General features: G+C 37.4%; 1 protein-coding gene across 1 annotated transcript in view; it reads left to right on the top strand.

The window, feature by feature from the left end:
* LOC311441507 (uncharacterized protein) overlaps positions 1 to 15,243 on the top strand; it is a 34,803-nt gene extending 19,560 nt beyond the window's left edge. The window contains exons 4-5 of the mRNA XM_084529757.1: positions 12,867 to 12,983; positions 13,540 to 15,243. Of these exons, the coding sequence (XP_084385883.1) occupies positions 12,867 to 12,983; positions 13,540 to 13,623 (201 nt within the window). The 3' untranslated portion in view covers positions 13,624 to 15,243. The remainder of the gene's footprint in view (positions 1 to 12,866; positions 12,984 to 13,539) is intronic.
* The last annotated feature ends 1,178 nt before the right edge of the window (positions 15,244 to 16,421 follow it).

Genomic DNA, 16,421 nt, shown 5'->3' with positions numbered 1-16,421 from the left:
ATGAACACAAGAAAATGGCACAAGATGAAAAGTGTGTATTCCAAATTTGTAGCCTATTGGGAATTAATGTGATGCCATCTGAAATGGCACTGAGTGTTACTACTCACATATTTCTGTGATGTGCTGATATATACATGTACAGCACATACACCAAAAAAAATTACTAATGCAAAAATATATAGAAATAAGAAAAAAGCATACATGCTACAGCACAACTGGTTCTCCCTTGCCATGTTTTTGGGCTACTATTTGTGGGAAAAGATCGTACATGGCAAAGAATGTTACACAGGGATGTAGGTACGTTCATCTGAAAAGATGGTTTAAAATCTGATCACAGCACCTGGTCCCACTAAGGATAAGTCTCTTTCTAGTGCTTCCTGCTGATAAATAGCTTGGCTTTTCCCTGTCTTGGGGTCTTGCAGATCATAGGAATGTGTAACCTGTGCGGTGTGTGGGATGCTCAGCAGTAACAGATTACAATTCTGAATGATGACTTGTCAGAAAGGCTGGGAGTGCTCTGGGCCAGAGCATTTGCTGTAGGAAATAAGGGTTTTCAAAAAGGTTTAAGAACATCTTCATTTTGGGGGCAGTGGGATAGCAGAAAAATGGTGGCTCCTCTTTTGCCTTGATCATCTTCTGCAGTCAGCTGGGGCACCTGGCAGGGGGAACTGAAGGCATTTTCAGCTGAAAAGATACTGACATGTAGTGTGTGTATGTGTATGTACAACACAGTGCATGCATTTTAAGGTTGTTTCCACCTCAGTTTTGTGGACTGTTAAGTAACTGAAAGAAAGGATATTGTGTGTGGAGCCTGTGCATGCTCACCTGCCCTGACAGTTTTCCACAGGGTAATACAAGCTTTTTGTTCAACAGGAGCCAAAGCAGCAGTGAGACCTCCTACCCCTGGGGGTGGCAGCCTGTGACGGGGAGATGCAGACTGTGGGAATAACACTAAGACCAATGACCCATCTTGTCCTGCCACTGGTAGTGGCTGGGAGCGGATACCCAGGGCTGTATTATAAGAGGGAAAACACAGAGACATAATTCCTCTGGATGTGCTCTCCTGGCTTCCAGTGATCTGCTGTTTAAGGGCTTACTGACCTGGAAGTGGCAGCTACATTGCTGTGTCTAATAGCCCTCAGTGGGCCTTCCTGCTGCAGAGCTTACTACAGCATGCCCTTGCACAAAGGGGTACAACAAGTTGAACAAGCAGTCCTAAATCAGAAATATCTTCACTTCTAGTGCTGGGTTATGCCACCTCAAAAGCATTCTTCTAATATGAGTTGATATATTTTACATTATATGTTCTCGTGTGGGTAGTCATGCATGAAAACCCAGCCTCACAGCCCCTCTGAAGTTAATGTCACTCTAGTGTTGTTGTTGTAGATCAATAATCAAAATACTCAGCAAAATGCCTTTGTTCCTGGAGTCTGTATCTGAAAAGCATTCATAACCACAGCACAAACTGCTGGAGTGGCTCTCTGAGTGTTGCTGCTGTGTGGCACTATTGGCTATTGCAGCTAAGTGAGGAAATAGTTAATATTTTAAAGGCCAGTGGAGATTTATTTTTTAAAATAAATTCATATTCTTTTTCTCTCTTACCACTTGTGAATCATGTAGATACAAAACATCTGTTTCTTTTGAAAAGAAAAAGAATATTTAGTGTGAAGGAGAAGCATAAAAATGTGAAGGGACTCCCTCGGCAGGAATAAGGTACAGCAGATTATATTTTGACATTGCTGTGCTCTCCACAGATGTTTTTAGGCATAGGTGCATATAGAATCTCATATAGGTTTTGTTGCCATAGTCACAGATATAAAAGAAAATACTGCTTTTCTCCCACACAAAGCTCTGGCTCTGTGTTTGTACTGGAGAGGGGTGGGTAGATCCTGGCTGCGCTGGACTTTGAGGCAGAGTGCATCTGAACCCGAATCTCCAGAATTGACTCCTTACTTGCGTGTATATATATATATATATATATATATATATATATGCATATATATCTTGCTTAAATCTTACATCGAGTCTTCATTATCTATTAGAAGAACACTAATCAATATGCTGATTTGACAGAAAAGAGACAAAGTTGGTAGGGTTGCAGTTGACTCTACTAACTATTGTCACTGTCCTTCCAAACAGGAGTTGTGCTACCAGGGCTCTTTGCTTTCAAAGTATTAAGGGCAAAAGTTACCAGAAAGAAAGATGGTCTAAACTGCTAAAAATGCACTGTTCTGGGGTTTAAAGTCACATCTATGCTTCCAACAGAGAAATTAATTTGGTTGTCACTGACAGAGACTTTGCTTCCCTGTGGATGTATCTACAGAACTGTTTCTTCAGGGGACAATTAAAACGTACAGTGCTGAGAATAAGGGAGAAGTGTATGGACATAGTATAATAATAACAAATAACAGATTGTGCCTAAAATGTTCCTTTCATTACTTCTCTTCAGATCTCCTTCCTGGCTTGTCTTTTTATTTGTGTTTGTTTTGCATCAGCAGGATGCAGTCTCTTCATGAATATATTTCCCCAAGTAACCTCACCAGAAATAATCCACATTTGATCATGCAGAACATGTTTTCATGGAACCAAAATTCAACTGAGTGATGAACCTTAGATCCACAATATAAGAGAAAATAATAATAATAAAAAACTTAAAAAAACAACCTCTCCCACCCCTAGCCCAACACTCAAAAATTGAAGTTCCTGCTGATATTCTACTTCTACCCCTTCTCTTTTCCTATATTACTGGTGGCTTCTAAATGCAAAGTAAATGATGGTACTGTTTCAATCAATTTTGGATCGGGCTCCTCCTGTTCCAATACAATGCTCAAGTCTGTTGTGAAAATTTCATGGGGCTGTTCTAGCTTTTTGGCAAGAAAATCTCATTAAGACCTTTGCAAGTGAGTAGTGAGGACATTCTGCAGAGAGGGGATCAGATTTGTCCTTGCCATGGTTGCGTAGCTGGAGAGAAGTTGCCGCCTCTTGGAGCTTCGGTATAGGCTGGAGCCCATTGCTTGAAGAAGGATTTCCATCTTCCTTTCTGCTGCAGAAACTCTTCAATATCTCCATGCTCTTCTCTCTTTAAATTCTCTTTTTATGCCAGTTACTGTAGTGAGGATTTCAGTGAAATGTTGTTGGGAATGAAAAATTTAATTAACTTGAAGATTGGTGGGCAATATTTGCACTCTTGTATGTTCCTCTATGCTCATCTCACTTGAAACCTGCATGATTGAGCTTTCTGTCACCCCACAGACTGCTCTCTATGTAAGTCTTCATCGTCCAGCTTGGCCAAGTGAATACACAGGGTTTGTCACACCCCAAAATCATTAACAACTTGGTCATGCAGGTTGGTCTTCAACCTGGTGCCAGTGGCTGTTCTGCCCTGGGTGGTTGTCCCTAACGTGGTGTGGTGGCTGTAGAAATTGTTCATTTATTTTTATGTTCTTTGAATTTATAGGTACAAATGTTTGGCTTTTTTTTTTTTTTTTTTTTTTTTTTTCTGCCTTTTTTTTTTTTTATTGCTAAAAAGGAATTTCAGTGGCTAAATAAAATAAAGCTGATTGAGGCTAGTAACATATACTTGGCTTGCAACTGCCTTCTAAAGGGAATATTCAACATGCAGATGGGCTGAGAGAGAGGTTACCTAAGTTCAAGTGAGAATTTAAATGTAGATTCATAGATTTTAAGGCCAGATGGCAGCACTATGATCATCTTGTCTGATCTCCTGCATAACACAGGCCATAGAATTGCACCCATTAATTCCCACGTCAAGCACAGTGTAACAGAAATGTGTTTCCTGCAGATGTTTTACTCCTCCTCTGTTAGGCCAAACTTTGAACTGACCTTACATCAGCCTCAAAATTAGTACCATTAATAACATAGCTCACCATAACATTAGAGAAGCTGGAAACTTATCAGTTGCAATTATTATTTTGTATTTATATCTATACATTTGTAAGATAGATGGAGCTGTACGGATGTTATTTTTTTCATACTAAATACCACAAAAAACAACAGCTCTAGAGGGAGGATCTGACAACCTTGCTACATGATGTATTGGCATGTCAGAACAGCATATGGTGGAAGGAGAAAAAAGACAAGAGAGAAGCCCAAACTAGAAATTTTTAGAAATATACTGAAAATTGGGTCAAGTTTGGTCTCAAAATTATTTCCCCTTCTCGCAGAAAATCATCAGCTTTTGCCTGCCCACTTTAGAAGCTTTTTAATGGAAATCGTCAATTTTTCAACCAGGGTTTCTCACTTATCAGGGGAAATAGTGAATCTGTGCAGCTTTTCCATGCAATGAAAGCAAACCCACTTTCTGATGAGCCCTAGCCAAATCCGAATGTTGCTGTGTCAGTCATCCAGTACAAATGTTTGACGAAATACTGTGAGCCCAGTTCCTTGGTTCTTGTTCACACAAAACAGCATTTGTTCTCTTGAGTAGTCTTATTTGGTCTGACAGAAGCTAGGCATGTGAATAAAACATTATGCAACATGAATAATGATTGCAGAATTAGACGTTAGGCATGTAGCTGTTTATAAGAAAGAATAAAAAAAAAAGTGCAAGTATTGTTAATGATAATTTTTCAGTATTAACTGAAATGAGCTACAGTGGATCTGTCTCAGATGTGGGAACTGCAACCTTCAAAGCACTCCTGCTAGATATTGGGGTGCTTCAGCACCATGTTGGTGTGGGGCAGCACTGGCTGCTGACCCTACAGCATGGCAGAAGGGAAAACACAGACCTTTAAATGCCTTTTGGAGCCTCAGCCCTCAGTGCCTTTCCTTGTTTCTCATCTCTGTAGTGAGAGTTTATGATTAGGGTAAAAGGCCAGGTGGAAGGTGGAGGGGAGAAAACAGTCTGGCACACTGCAGCCTCTCATGGCTTCAGATGAGATCTAAATTCTAATCAGGCATCCTGAGTGTCCTTCACAGATGGACAGTAGCTAATTGTGGACTGCCTCTGGTTTTGTACGGCTTTCAGAGAAGAATTGCTGAACATGAACATAAATATAATAAAAATAAATAAATAAAACCCATGGAACAAAATCAGTCCACAAACGTGTAAAATATTAAAGATATTCTAGGCCTGCCTGGGGAGGGGGGTGGTTTATTGGTGAAGATCTTCAGAGACAAACAGCTGAGGCCAGAAATGCCTCAGTATTCTTCATTTGTTTCCAGGTCAAAATAGAAAAAAATTAATTCACAATGCATTGAATAATCCATATATCCTATAAACTGTCTGTGAGCAAAAAGTACAAGCCATCTGATGTAGGAAAACAGTCCTTTAGTGTTGGTCCACAGTATTTACAGCTCCTGACAGAATGCCTTTTAGAAATGAGGGTTTCAACATGGCTTAGCACAAGCACTCTGTAATTTGTCTGTCATTTCTCTGAAAGTTCATTGGCATTGTCAAGTCATGTTTAACTCAGTAGGGAAATATGGATTTCATCCTTGGTGATTTCATGAAGCATTTTGGTAGCCTTAAGGTCTCCTGCTAAAACTGCAACATTCAATCTCCTCCTCAACTCCTCGTGAATTACTGTTCTTTTATGACTTTATTATGCAAATGATCCAAAATGAATCATGAATGATTCTTTCAAAAAGTGATTGTTGTTGAAGGGATAAAAAGTCTGGTCGTGCCTGAATACCTGCCTGCCAGGCACCCCTCTGACCACGTGTGTGAGGAGGTGTCCCTGATGCCACAGCCAAATCACGGGCGCTGACAGCAATCAGCTGCTGCGTTGGTGCTGTCACGGTGAAAGACAGCATAAACCCAGCACGACAGAGAACGTTACCTGCACTATTGGGACTTGTCAAGAGCAATACAAGAGCAGGATTTGGACTCTTGTCTTTAGGGAAACTCTCTTTGCAATGCTGTGGCTTTTGGAGTTGGTCCAAAACCCATCGACAGAAAATCTCAAACTCCAGTCAATGAGATAAGGCTGGTGGCCAGATCTTCCTTAATGCGGCTGTTGCTACAGGCCTCAGATCAAGTCCAATAATCTTTGTATGTCTGGAGAACATTTAGTTTCCCACTCAACTGTCTAGCTAAACATGTTTGCAGGCTTCGATAATGAAAATAAAAGCTGAGGGAATAAAAGGAAATTCATTAGCTTATGAGGTGTGCTCCAAACTGAAACCAGTACTTGGTGCTGGTTCCCCAAAGTTCTAATCTGAGATGGGCAAAGAACTGCCTGTGGTCTTGGATAAGTAAATATTCCATTGCTGTGTCAAAGTAAGAACGCTTGTTTCAAAGCCTTGACTTTCACTCTTCTACTATTTTTCATTTATTTAAAATCTAATTTTACATGCTTACACACAAAAACACACCTTTTTATGAAGTCCAGAGTATATCATTTTACCTGATAAAATCCAAAGGCAATTTTTATAAACAAAACATAATGCCATTAAGAAAATCTGCATTTCTTCACAGTAAGAGTGAGTGTAAATAATTGCTTTTAAGAATTCTGTCTTGCTGCTGCAGTCAGCATGATGCATGACCCAGGAGCACTGCAGGCTAAGGTTCTGAATCCTGTTCTTGCAAAAAGAGAGAAGCATTGTGTTCTGTTACAACTTGTGGACAACTTTTAATCATCCGAGACCAACAGGGTACCATACTGACATCATCTTTCAAACTGAAATGTTACCAAGTTGGCGGAGGGGTGAAAGAATGGAGATTTTTTTTCCTCTGCTGTTTGTGCAAAATTCACTGTTTGCTAAACTGCATGAGTAGATTATCATTGAGTGTTTTTGTCTAACTACTTAGACTAGACAGAGCTGACTGTGGGATATGGGATATGACAGAGAATATTACTGTTAGCTTTCAGTCTCGAGTGCTGGTTTCATCTGGAACACAGAGTGCTCTTTAATAATGGTGTCTCATACTTTGACATGTGCCTGCTTCTGCTTTGATGCAGATTTGAGAAGATACCATGCTGACATACTGCCAAAGCATTGTTAAAGTGGAAGAAAGATATGTGGTAACATGACAGATATGAGGAGAAGCAGGACTCCATGTGAAACAGTTGTAGGGCAGCACCAGGTGCCACAGGTAGAACACTGTAATTTGGTGTTTCCTCATGTATTTATCTAGTGTTCCAGTAAATCATGCAAATCTTTTTTTTTTATTTATTTTTTTTATTTTTTATTTTAATGTATATATATATATATATATAATTTTTTATTTTTATAAAAGATTTCTTTGGAGAAATTTGGTAATACAGGTAAAACCTGTATTATATATTGTTAACAATTCATTAATCTGGATATAAAACCATAAAAAGAGCAATAGGTCAAAAAGTCCTAGTTAAGATGATTCGTGTCAGGGTACTGCAGTTCAGTCTGCTGATCAATTGTAAATCATTGTGCAGGACTTGCAGACAGAGCCTTCACATCTCCACTTTGCCTTTCTGCTTTTACTAACAGCCCCCTCCAAAACTGAAGAATGAAAAAGAAGTATCCATCCAACCAATTCGGAATAATCCCATAGCTGTCTTGCTAATACCCCACATAATTAGTGTTTATTCTTATCCTAGCAGATGAAATAACTCCCGGTAATCCTTAGGTAAGTATCTAATTTTAGATAGGCACCTGGATTCTGGTGATGTGTGCTATAAACTTTAATCACATTTCAGAAGTGTATTTCACAGAATCATAGAATTTAAGGGGTTGGAAGGGACCTTGAAAGGTCATCGGGTCCACCCCCCCGCCAAAGCAGGTTCCTTAGAGCAGGCTGCCCAGGTAGGTGTCCAGATGGGCCTTAAATATCTCCATAGAAGAAGACTCCATAACCTTTCTGGGTTCACTCTTAATCTATTATTTTTTGTTAGTCACAAAATACCATTTCTGCTCATTTTGGACATATTTTTTTCCTTTGTTTTTGTTTAAATAAAAAATGTGCAAGCAAAGTAAAGCCTGCTGACTGAGACAAAGCAAATATGTATGGAATAATTCATATATAAGATCAAAATTTTTCTCTCCTTCTCTGTAAAGATACAATAATTTTGTAAATCAAAATCTTAAGTTTCATGTTACTATAATCTATTCTTAAAAAACACATGCTAGCCTTATTTCACAACTGCTATTTTAGATATTACAGTACTCCAAAGCCTTATTTTGCTGTTATTCCAAGATCACTTTCTTGAGCTTCAAATATCCAAAGAAATACACATATATTTTAATTTAATGTAGGTTTCTACCAATGCAATACATAGACTTGGCTTTCAAATCAGAATTAACGTATGGATTTCATTATTCCTCATGTGAAACTTAAACATGCAGTTTAATATAGGCAGAAATTGAACCTTATAATCTTAGTCTGAAGTTCCCTCACTAGTAACATCTTGACTGAGAGGCTCCATCAAAAAATTTAGCCATTCAGATTGGGTGCTTTAGTTTAAAAGGACAACTCAAGAGTTCAGATTTAAAGCAAGGACAGCATGTTGTTTCTGAAAATAAGCTCAGTAGTTTTAATGAGTTTTGTTTGTTGCTGTATCCAATATATATATCCTTTTTTCTTCTTACTATTGAGTATTATCTTTCTACTCTGGTAGTTGCAAAAATACCTGAAGTTTTGTGATACACAGGCTTTGGCAGAATTATTAAGAAGTTCTTCTCTCCTTTATGTTACATCATATTCAACCCCCAAAGTAAGTTGATGGATATATTGTATATAGAGCTGATACAATTTATTTCAAGAATGGATATTGGTTGGAAGAAAGGATAAATATTCTCTCTCTCTTTTTAGGAATTATCTAATGTGATAAAACTCTGTGCCTATTTTAAGAGTTAGGCTGATGGATACCTCTTAGAAGGAATTACATCAGAATTCTGATCAGAATTCTGCACACAATGCAAAGTGACTGGATTTAATAAGCTGGGAGGTTCTATGTTCCCTATATATATATGTGTGTGTATATATATATATATATATTATTTTTTAATTTAATTTTTTTTTTTTTAGGGCTTTTTACTCTGGGGCTACTTGATTATACTGATAGTAAGAATAATCCCCCTGTCATTGCTTTGATATACCCAACAGCCAAGTAAGTCTCTTCCATCTATTTCTACTCATTGCCAAGGACCCTACAGTCAAGCTGACTGCCAAGGTATAATTAATTTATACTTTATACCCTAAGGAGAAGCAGCTGAATGTTCATCAGCTTGTATGTTCTAACACTTCAATGCCTTACTAGCAGGGATCTTATTAGTGTTTATTTGAATACCCATAATAAACAAAGTTGTATCCTTTGCCCTTCATTTCCTTCCAGAATGTAATAAATCAAATTCAGGCACTAATCATATTACATCCACTTATTATTATGGTAATTCTTACTAATAAAGGACCTGACCTTGCTGCTCCCACTGCTGTTAGTTGGGAGGGGAGATGGTCACCAACTGAAATTGTAGAATCAAATACCAAACATAATGCCTGAGTAGAAAGAATTGGCAGTGATTTCAAAAGAAAATATCAAACTGTCAACTAGTATATTTTAAAGTATTTCATGATGCAGAATTTCTGCATGGGACAACAGAAGCTGTACAATTCTTAGTCCAGCTCATAAAAACACTTGCATGTTGTCTTGCCAGACTGAACTTTAGCTCTTCATCTGAGAGCTTCAATCTTCACTGTCAGAGAATGCTCAAAGCAATGATCTCCTGTTCAAATTAACAAAAATATTTTTCCATTATTTGTTTAGCGGTTTAATGAAAAACGTAAGTTTTAAAGTAGTTTTAATTTTGATTGAACAGATTTTTTCCCCCAAACCAGTGACTATTGGTACAATTTTCATCTTGAGACTTTTATTCATTTTACTCCCTTCTAATCTGGCATTTCAGTTTCTCTTCCAGTTGTAAATTGAGCTGTTATAAAGTTAGCCTGTATTATCCAGGAAGAGCACAGAAAGAAAGAAAGAAGAAAAAAATCAGATTTCTATATTCTTTTATCTCCTTAACTTACAAGGAAAACTCAGTCTGCTCCAGAACTTCAACAGGGAGAAAATATGACTATAAAACAGCACACAAAAAGAAAGAAAATAATAAATAGCTATTAAATGTATTATTCTGTTGGATTAACATATGCATAAAGTAGTAACGATTCTTGAATTACATATACATATAAAATCCCTTATATTCCATCAGAAATGCTCAGTAGCTGAGTGCCACTAAACAGCGGCAAGGTTGTGAAGGAGCTACAGAAATCCCTAGTCCAAAGTCTGGGTGCAACAAGTGTCAGCTCTGAATGTCTTGAAAATCCTTAATGTGAGATATTAGGAAATTGTCCTATATGAGGCCAAAGTCACATGGACCCCATCAGAATAAGTGATTCAGTGGCTTGGCATGTATGCAAAATACTGTCAGCTTGTTTGGGAGAATTTTCCATACAGTATATTTCCTATATAGTTTATTTTTCTATATTGTTTATTTATTTTATATATAGTTTATTTATTATAAACTAATTGGAATTAGTAAATGAACAGCAGATTATAGAATTCCACTTTATCCATGAATTAGAGAATTAACAGCGACTCATAAAGTGGAAGAGTAGATGTATGGGTTGTAGCACAGACCCTGCAATATGGGATGTTCCTGCAAGCCATTGCTGTCAGGACATAGCAACTTGGCAGACACCCTGTGGATGGAATTGAGGACTTCAGCAATGTCCAGCTCCTTCTGTGTCTTCCTCTCTCTCTTGCTTTAGTTTCTTCCTCTGGAAATCTGTACATCTTGTACAAGTGAGTATGGTAATGTACCACCCTGTAGCCCAATGCACACAGGTAAGTGCATGCGCAACTTGTTCTGATCCAGAGAAAATATTGCACCTGTGCTGAGGCAGCATGATCAGCACAGCATGGTAAAGGAAGCCCCACTCTCTTCCTGAAGGACTGCCTGGGAGTGCTGTTTGCCTTGAACATCTGACTGACTTGTACTTTCCTAGTCATGTTTGCAAATGACAGTGCCTAGGAGCCTTAATTCCCCTTTCAAGAGGACATCAACTGAAGTCAATAGCCAATAGCATAAGCTTGGTGTTTATTTGTCACAATGAAATATGTTATTTACTTACTTTCTATTGTGATAATCAGAGAAACTTTTTTTTTTTTTCTTTAAAATAATAATGCTTGGCATGTTTTGCTGAACATTTTATCGCATATATTTTTAGAACTTAATTCAATATCACATTAGGAATACAGATATATATTAAATCCCCAAGTCATGTTTCTTTTTTTTTTTTCCTCTTCACATGCATTTAGTAAAAGAAACATTTCCAAAATTCCCATCTGTTCTGCATGTAAATTCAGCTAATTATACACTGATTGACAAGGCTATAAAAGGACATTTTTGTGAGATGATAGGTTTAGCGGCCTGCTGCACTAAAAATTAACATGCGTAGGCATTCTGAAATTTTCCCATGGAAACTGTATGTAGGAGTCAAGGAGATACAAATACATACAACAACATGTGCTCTGCCTATCACCCAGGTAGCATGCTAAGGGGTTTGAGATTGCTTGCAAGTATTCACCCATACTAGAGCAAATGTGCACCATGGGAGGGATCAATAATCCAGTATTAGTATTTCAGAGATTCAACAGAAACAGAAATTGGCCTTGACACCCCTTACCTGCATCAGCAGATTATAATTCTTCAGAATTCTGTTGTTGGCTTGAGTGAAAGCTGGAGACAGCCCAGAGTGCTGTGGATGGGTGCACAGGCATGTACGAGACGGTCAGAGCAGATGAGCTGAATTCTGTGAAATCTGGAAGCCCAGCTGGGAATGTTAAAATAGCAGGAAGAGCTAGCTCTCTTTTGAGACAACATGGAAAAGCTAGAGTTTCCACCACCACCACCCAAAAAAAAAACCAAAACAAACAAAAAAGCCCCTAAGATGTGCCTGGTCCTTTGTTCTCTTAAAAATACATATACAGTGGTAGTGATAGTAAGATAAAGAGCAAAGTTGGAAAATCCTGTAGTACCTAGAGAAATATTGTCCTTTATTCAACATATAATCCCATTGATAGTGATCATATCTTATCTAATAGGACTACGGATTCAGCAGTCAAGCACCTTGCATGTACTGAAACTGAATACTTTTGGCTGAAATAATAAATTCTGGGTATGAGCAAATGTCCTGAAATTGAACTTTTACTACTTGACTTCCATCTGAATATAGCTGCAGTGCTAGCTGAGCAATTTACCCAGTTATTTGACAATAAGCCACACACCTTTTAAAATAATGCCTTTATTACATTTCTTTGTCCTTTCAGTCTATCCCTTGTCTCTCTTTTTGGATTTGGTATCCAGGTAGACCACTTTCACTCTAGGCAAGGACAAGAGAGCCTGAATTAGTATATAACTGTCAGGGGTATTAAACCTGAAACAGCCTGTTCTAGAACAGCAGGGGTGTTGATGAGAGAATCTGGGAGACACATTATCAGAAAATTTTGAGAAAAATGGAAGGAAACTGAATATAAGAAAGGTCAAACAGGAATCAGAAAATCTCTTGCTTGTATTCTTAACAAGGGTAATTAAGCATTGGAACAAATTACTAATGGATGTGGTTCGTGCAACATCAATGAGACTCCTTAAGATTGAATCTCTTTCTAAAATGTATGATCTAATTTCAGCATGAGTTATTGGGATAGAGGAAGGAATTGGAAATAAAATCTGTGGCACATAGGAAATGGTTACATTGCTTCTGATGGACTAAAAATTTCTGTTTCTGGAAAAATCCATTAGAAGGAAATATAAATGTGAAAGGATAATAAAATAATGTTAGAAAATGAACACATTGCTTATGAAAGCTTTAATTATACCCACGATAAAAGAATACCATAAAATATTCACTTTTGTCTGTTCCTTTTGAGTTGTTGGGACAGGAGGAAGAACTAATCCTTAGAGGCAGTACATTTAGGAGTAGCAAGGGCATTACCAAGTTAGACTCTTGCAGAAAGTGCCCCGATCTCACTGGGAAGAGGATGCAGGTAAGATATTTTGCATACACAACATGATTCAGTGTTCACAGAGCTACATTCACGAGCTGCTGCCCTCATTAAAATTTGAAAGTACGCAGGATTTACACATCTTGAAATGCCTGTACTCCCATAAATCTTTTTGATAATGTTTTAGCCTAGCCCATAGAGTAATACTAGTTTAGGGGAGGCTTCTTTTTTGAAGATTATACAAAAAGAGATTCTGATGTATTTTGATATTTTCTGCTTTGGACACAGTGCTAAAATAATACTCATCAATCACGTCAACCAGGTGTCCCAAAGTTTGCACTGACACAGCATTATTCTGTGGCTAAATATCTGAGCAGCAAATCACATATTTTGTTTTATTCTTCCTTCCTTTCCCCACCATGTTAAAAACAATAATTTTTATTATTTGTTTTTAAATAGCCCCCCTTTTTTTTTAGTGTAATTCAGGAGCATAATTTCGTCCTCACAGTAGCAGCCCTCATGGGAAAATCTGAAGCTTGAGATGGTATGTTTTAGTAAATTAAGTACCTTTTTATGAATCAAATGGTTCGTCCCTCAGCAGGCGACAACTGAAAACTCTGCTCCAGATGGAGAATGTCAAGCTCCTCATTTTGTAATTAATCTAAAACAAACTTCTAGCTAATTTAATGAGTCGTAGTTCAGAGAACAATGTCAATAAGACCAAAACATTGGCTAGGATCTGTGGGGAACCTTAAATCAGAGAAAACTAATACTATTAGCACCTTGATAGCACTTCTACAGAAAAGATCAACAGTAACAACTGCTGGAAGTCAATTCAAAGCTCCTATTAGCTTCTCTGATCTCATGATTAACGTGACAGTACATTGTGCTTTCTGCCTACAAATGTGGGTAACATTGTGTTTGCAATTCTACATGAAAACGCTTCTCAGAGACCACATGTGGTGACATAAAGAAGACTCCAAAGGACTGTGATGCACTGAGGAGGAGGAAAAATTATGAAATATTTGCAAATATCGAAACCAATAGGAAATGTATTATTAATTTTCAAAAGAGGAGATCTAAAGACTGATATCAAGTGCTGAAAGGAGCAACACAAACATTTGCATACACTGCTGCCCTATCGAACTATTGTCCATGTTCTGTATATAGACTTCTATCAGCTTGTACATTCTAGCTGCTGTATTTCATGTAGCACATAAAATAGACTTTAACCAAGAAGGAGGCTCCAAGCACCTTTCCATAGTGGAAACAACTACTGTTTCAGTGCTGTTATGGCTACAGCAGACAAAACCTGTACATGAAGAAATGATTGGCACAAACAATAGCTGTCTCTTTAGCAACTGTCACTTCAATTTGTTAGTAGCAATTCACGCTGGTTTGGTGATAGTGATTTACAGTAACTTCCCCCTTCACAATTGAATACATCTATAAAATGATTCCATGACAAATAAAGCGTAATGGTTATTTTTTATAGGAAGCTTGTTAGAATGTTGAACCATCCTACCATCAAAGAAGCATCCTAAGTATAGGGCACAGTCAAACCATACATTAGAGGGAAAGCACAAAATAAGTAACAAAACTGTCAAAGAGAGTGCTAGAAACTGGGGACTGAGAAAGGAGAGACAGAGATCGATTCTTTTCCCAAGTTAATATCTCCCTAATATTTTACTTTGTTTTACCCACTTAAAGAATTAAGGTTCAGTCCTTCTTTGCTGGGTAAGTTTTCCCTCTGGAAGGACAGAATCTTTCCTGAGAAAACTTGGGTGGGAAGAGAGCTGTGAGTCCCATACCCCACACAACACACGACTGACACCAACATCAGACGCAAGTTCATCACCCTATTGAAGGAGGGCATGGAGATGACGAGTACGGGCTTTTGTGTCCATCACCTCTTGTATTTTTAGAAGGACAAGAAGTGGATGCAGTCGTCCAGATGGGGTCCTGTGCCTCCACATAGAGGGGAATAGTTTCATCCCTTGACTTGCTGCCTGTGCACTTGCCCACATGCACTAAGTGTGAATGAATGCTTGGGAACTCAGTAATGGCTCTGTGCAAAGACATGCAGGAGAAGAGGACCTTTCTGCCAGTGCACATTTCTTCTTTCCAGCAAACAGAAATGTAGGAGCTTCCCCTTCCCCCTTCCCTAAAATTGCACTCTCCTAGTTCCACAGCATTGTTTCAGTGCTCTTTATGTTTGTTTCAAAGATTTCAGGGAACTACAGTTTTTGAAGTTTTGTGGTTTTAACACTGTGAAAGCATGTAGCATGTATGAAAGCAATAAATGGAGGGGATTTCAAAATAATAAAACTTCTGTGCAAACTTTGTTTTAGTTTGGCTTCCTTATAACAAGGGGTACAAAATTTACAAAATCGTTTTTTTTTTTTTTTTTTTTTTTTTTTTATCCCTTTTTGCTTTTAATTTAGATCAGAACCCTTAGTAAACACTGTTTAGTCACCAGGAGGCTAAATTAATTTAAATCAATATCTAATTAGGTTCCCTAATGTATTACCTTTCACTTCGGAAATTTAAGAAATCTAAGCAATTAAGTTTGTGCACTGATATCCTACTGTTTTCTTTTTGTTTCTGCTTGACTAAATTTTGCATGTAATTGATCATTTCTAGATCCCAGTATCACATTGATTTCTCTAGCCACTTGCTCTACTTGTGTACTTTTAAGGAATGAAATAATTATGTTTTGGAGTGGAGAAATCTTTCATGTTAACTTTCATTTTTCCAGAAAGTGAAACATAATATTAAAGGGTATGAAGCATGAAATTATTAAATGACAAGGCAATGCAAAGGTGTGTTTTCCTCTTACTTGTACCTTGAAATTAATTTGATTACAAGCAGAAATTGCTTCCATGAAAAAGAGTATTTTTAATGCATAGAAATCCCTATTTGTAGGCAAAACAGAATATATTAGGAATTTCTTACTGCAGTGGGGTCACTGTAAGTCATTGTATGTAGTACTACATTTGATACAAAATACTTAATGCAAACTCTCTTTTTAAAATAGAAAATAAAAATAATTTAAATGAATTTAAAAATAACTAAAAAGTTTACATAACTTTTCTTACAAGAAGGATTGAAGGAGTATAGTAGCAAAATTAATGCCCCCCTCAAGTATCTGATAAATTAATTTGTTAGTGTACAGAACCAAAATCCACCTCCACCTCACTGTGATTGCAGTTCAGGGAAATTTTAAATATTAAGTGTATGAAAAAAAAAAAGAAAGGAAAGAAAAAAGAACTAGAACATTATAGTCTTATTTATGTGTGTGTGTCCATTCCTTTGTACTTGGTTCACAATCTGAACAATACCCTTATTTACCCATAAAGAAAATAAAGATTCTCAGCATGGTACTGATTATGAATTATAACTCTTCCATGAAAAATGAAAGTGTTGTTTTTTTTGAAGTGTATGAAAAAATGAGCAACCATTTTGGGAAGAACAAAAAAT

This window comes from Aythya ferina, assembly GCF_964211825.1.
Source record: "Aythya ferina genome assembly, chromosome: 9".
Classification (NCBI taxonomy): domain Eukaryota; kingdom Metazoa; phylum Chordata; class Aves; order Anseriformes; family Anatidae; genus Aythya; species Aythya ferina.
This window is presented reverse-complemented; position numbering and strand designations above follow the sequence as displayed.